At 37.1% G+C, this 2500-nt stretch overlaps 1 protein-coding gene across 4 annotated transcripts in view; it reads left to right on the forward strand.

The window, feature by feature from the left end:
• Positions 1 to 2500, forward strand: part of LOC137993347 (high affinity cAMP-specific and IBMX-insensitive 3',5'-cyclic phosphodiesterase 8A-like) — a 54768-nt gene that overhangs the window by 33261 nt on the left and 19007 nt on the right. For all 4 annotated transcript variants that reach the window (XM_068839118.1, XM_068839119.1, XM_068839120.1 and 1 more), the window contains 3 exons: positions 700 to 788; positions 1318 to 1408; positions 1983 to 2037. In XM_068839118.1, coding sequence (XP_068695219.1) covers positions 700 to 788; positions 1318 to 1408; positions 1983 to 2037 — 235 coding nt within the window. The remainder of the gene's footprint in view (positions 1 to 699; positions 789 to 1317; positions 1409 to 1982; positions 2038 to 2500) is intronic.

The raw sequence follows: 2500 nt of genomic DNA on the forward strand, positions 1-2500 counted from the left end.
CACGTTTATTTGTTACTGTTTCAATTTGCCTAGAAAATTCTTTTTATCAAAAATACTTGGCTATAAGCCGAGACCCCTTCTAAGGCTTCACATTTGCCCAAATAGACCATATTCGTATTCTCAGTATTGGACTGGAACTAGCTTGCAATGGAGGCTCATGCGGGGAATATATTAAAAAGTATTTGCATTTGAAAAGATTCCCCCGCATTAGCCTCCATTGCATGCTAGTTCCAGTCCAATACTGAGAATACGAATATGGTCTATTGAGTGAGGATTTGTGTAAAAATCGCTCGGCTTATAGCTGAATAAGTACGGTATATAACAAATCACTTAATGACTGATCCCTCGGGAAACTGTTCATTTTGTTTCCCTCGAATTTCAATGTTTCCCTCGGCTACTCCTCAGGGAAACATTGAGATTCGTGGGAAACAAACTTAACTGTTTCCCTCGGGACCAGGCATTAAGTGTTTATTTGTGCACAATATTATAGACCACTTTCATAAAATAATGGCAACCACTTTTACATTCTATTGTCTTCATGTTAATTAGACCTACTGCCCTCATTTCGAAACAAAAATTCTTTTGAAATTTGCTCGTCGTAGCGAGGCTAGAAAGGCTTATTAGCATTAAAACAAAAGAATATTTTATTTGGCCACCATTATGAAAGAGTTCTATTGATGATTTTGTTTTTGCCTACAGCCATGGGAGGGCAAAGTTATGGGTAAAAAGAGAAATGGAGAGAACATCTTGCAAAACGTCCATATAATACCAGTGATTGGAAAAGGAGGGTGAGAAAACATCAGTTATTTAGCTGTTTAAACACACTTTATTCCTTTTGGTAACAAGTATTTTTGAACATAATCCACTATGCTGATCAAGTTTGTAGGAATCAAGAGGGTTTAACATAGGATAATTATCAAAGGGTCTCTTTTAAGGTTATGGGTTAGGAGGGAATTGGTTAAAGGATACAAAGTGCTTTTGTGTTATTTCCAGGGTTGGGTTATTGCAAGTGATAATGTAACAATGTGATAACAATAATAAAATTATTATTATATATGGGGGAGGGGGGTGGGGAGAGATGCTATATTACAGAATGGCCGAATGCCCATGTTCGTGTCCGAAATGTTTGTATGCAATTTGTTTCCATATTGCTACTGATCGTGTGCAATGTAACTGAAAAGCAAGTATTAATGTTTGCCAAAATAATTATGGGTTTGCATGCATGGAGTTGGCCACACTGTTAAACTATTTTTTAAGCCTGTATTTTATGGACTAGGTCAAAGCCAAGGGCTAATAAGATTTTCTTTCACCTTAAAGGAAAGTGGCACACCATGTGACAGTGAAACGGGAGCTTACACAAGCCAACCCTCTGAATCTGAATATGGAGGTCAATATGCACATGGAGACAGTGAGTCATTTTTTTCTTTGAAATTGCAACCGATAATTGTATGGTCTTCATGAGAGTATGCACATTTATTAAGGAGAAAATAACATAATAATTAAGCCAAGACAAAATAACAGAGCGTGAACACTTACATGTAACTAGAAAGAAGATTAATTTTGAAAGCCCATACTTCTTGTTGACACGTAGTGCCATTGGTATTATATAACAGCTTTTTGACGTAAGATTTGTGATGTCTTTGGCACCTCTCAGAGGCATGATTATTTTCAAGAGAGGTGAAAGAGTTGTTTGCAAGTTCAGTGGATTTCTAATTAGAATTACATGTAGTCTCTGAAGGAATTCTGCCAGTAAAGAAATCTTTGACAGCCTTCAAAGTATTTTGAATTCTTTGTTGAATCATTTTGGCCTTCAAATCCTAGAAATCTGATTAACCTGCATGGATTGACCTTGATTAGTAACAACTGTAAACTTAAAGTGGGCAAATTCTGTTGTGTAAAGTAGGTCCTTTCATTCTTTTTATTTGAAAAAGTGTACATGTATGACTCTAACTATGCTGTCTGTGATGTGTTGTGCATTTCAGCCAACCACTGCAAGTGGAGTCACAGAGCAAGTGCAGATAAATACATTAACAAATGGTCTGTTTTTTAAAAAGTGTTTTAAGTGTTAACTAGTATAGTTGTCTCCATTAAACTTGCAGCTAGTATACGGTATTTACTTGATTAAATACCGTGACATTTATTAAATTTTGTTTGTTTCTGATGCAACGTTTAATTGAGGGTGGCGTTTATTTGAGGATGGCATTTTATCAAGTAAATACAGTATGTATTAATGCAACTGGTGAAAGTTGCAATGCTGTAATGCACCCCCGAGAAACATGATGACTCAGTTACTTGGCAGCAGGCAGCTGAAAAATCAGTCCCAGGCAGGATTCAAACCTGTGGCCTCCATGACATTGGTTCCATCCTCCACCTGTTGTGATTCTAGGGAATTCTAGGGAAGCCAGGTCACTTACATGTATGTAAGTTCTTCTCAGACAGTGGTCTGCAGGTTTGGTGTTTGTGTTGCACTTCATCCCTTGGTTGTTCATAGGGTGGTTAG

Source organism: Montipora foliosa, chromosome 2 (assembly GCF_036669935.1).
Source record: "Montipora foliosa isolate CH-2021 chromosome 2, ASM3666993v2, whole genome shotgun sequence".
In the NCBI taxonomy this organism is placed as follows: Eukaryota; Metazoa; Cnidaria; class Anthozoa; order Scleractinia; family Acroporidae; genus Montipora; species Montipora foliosa.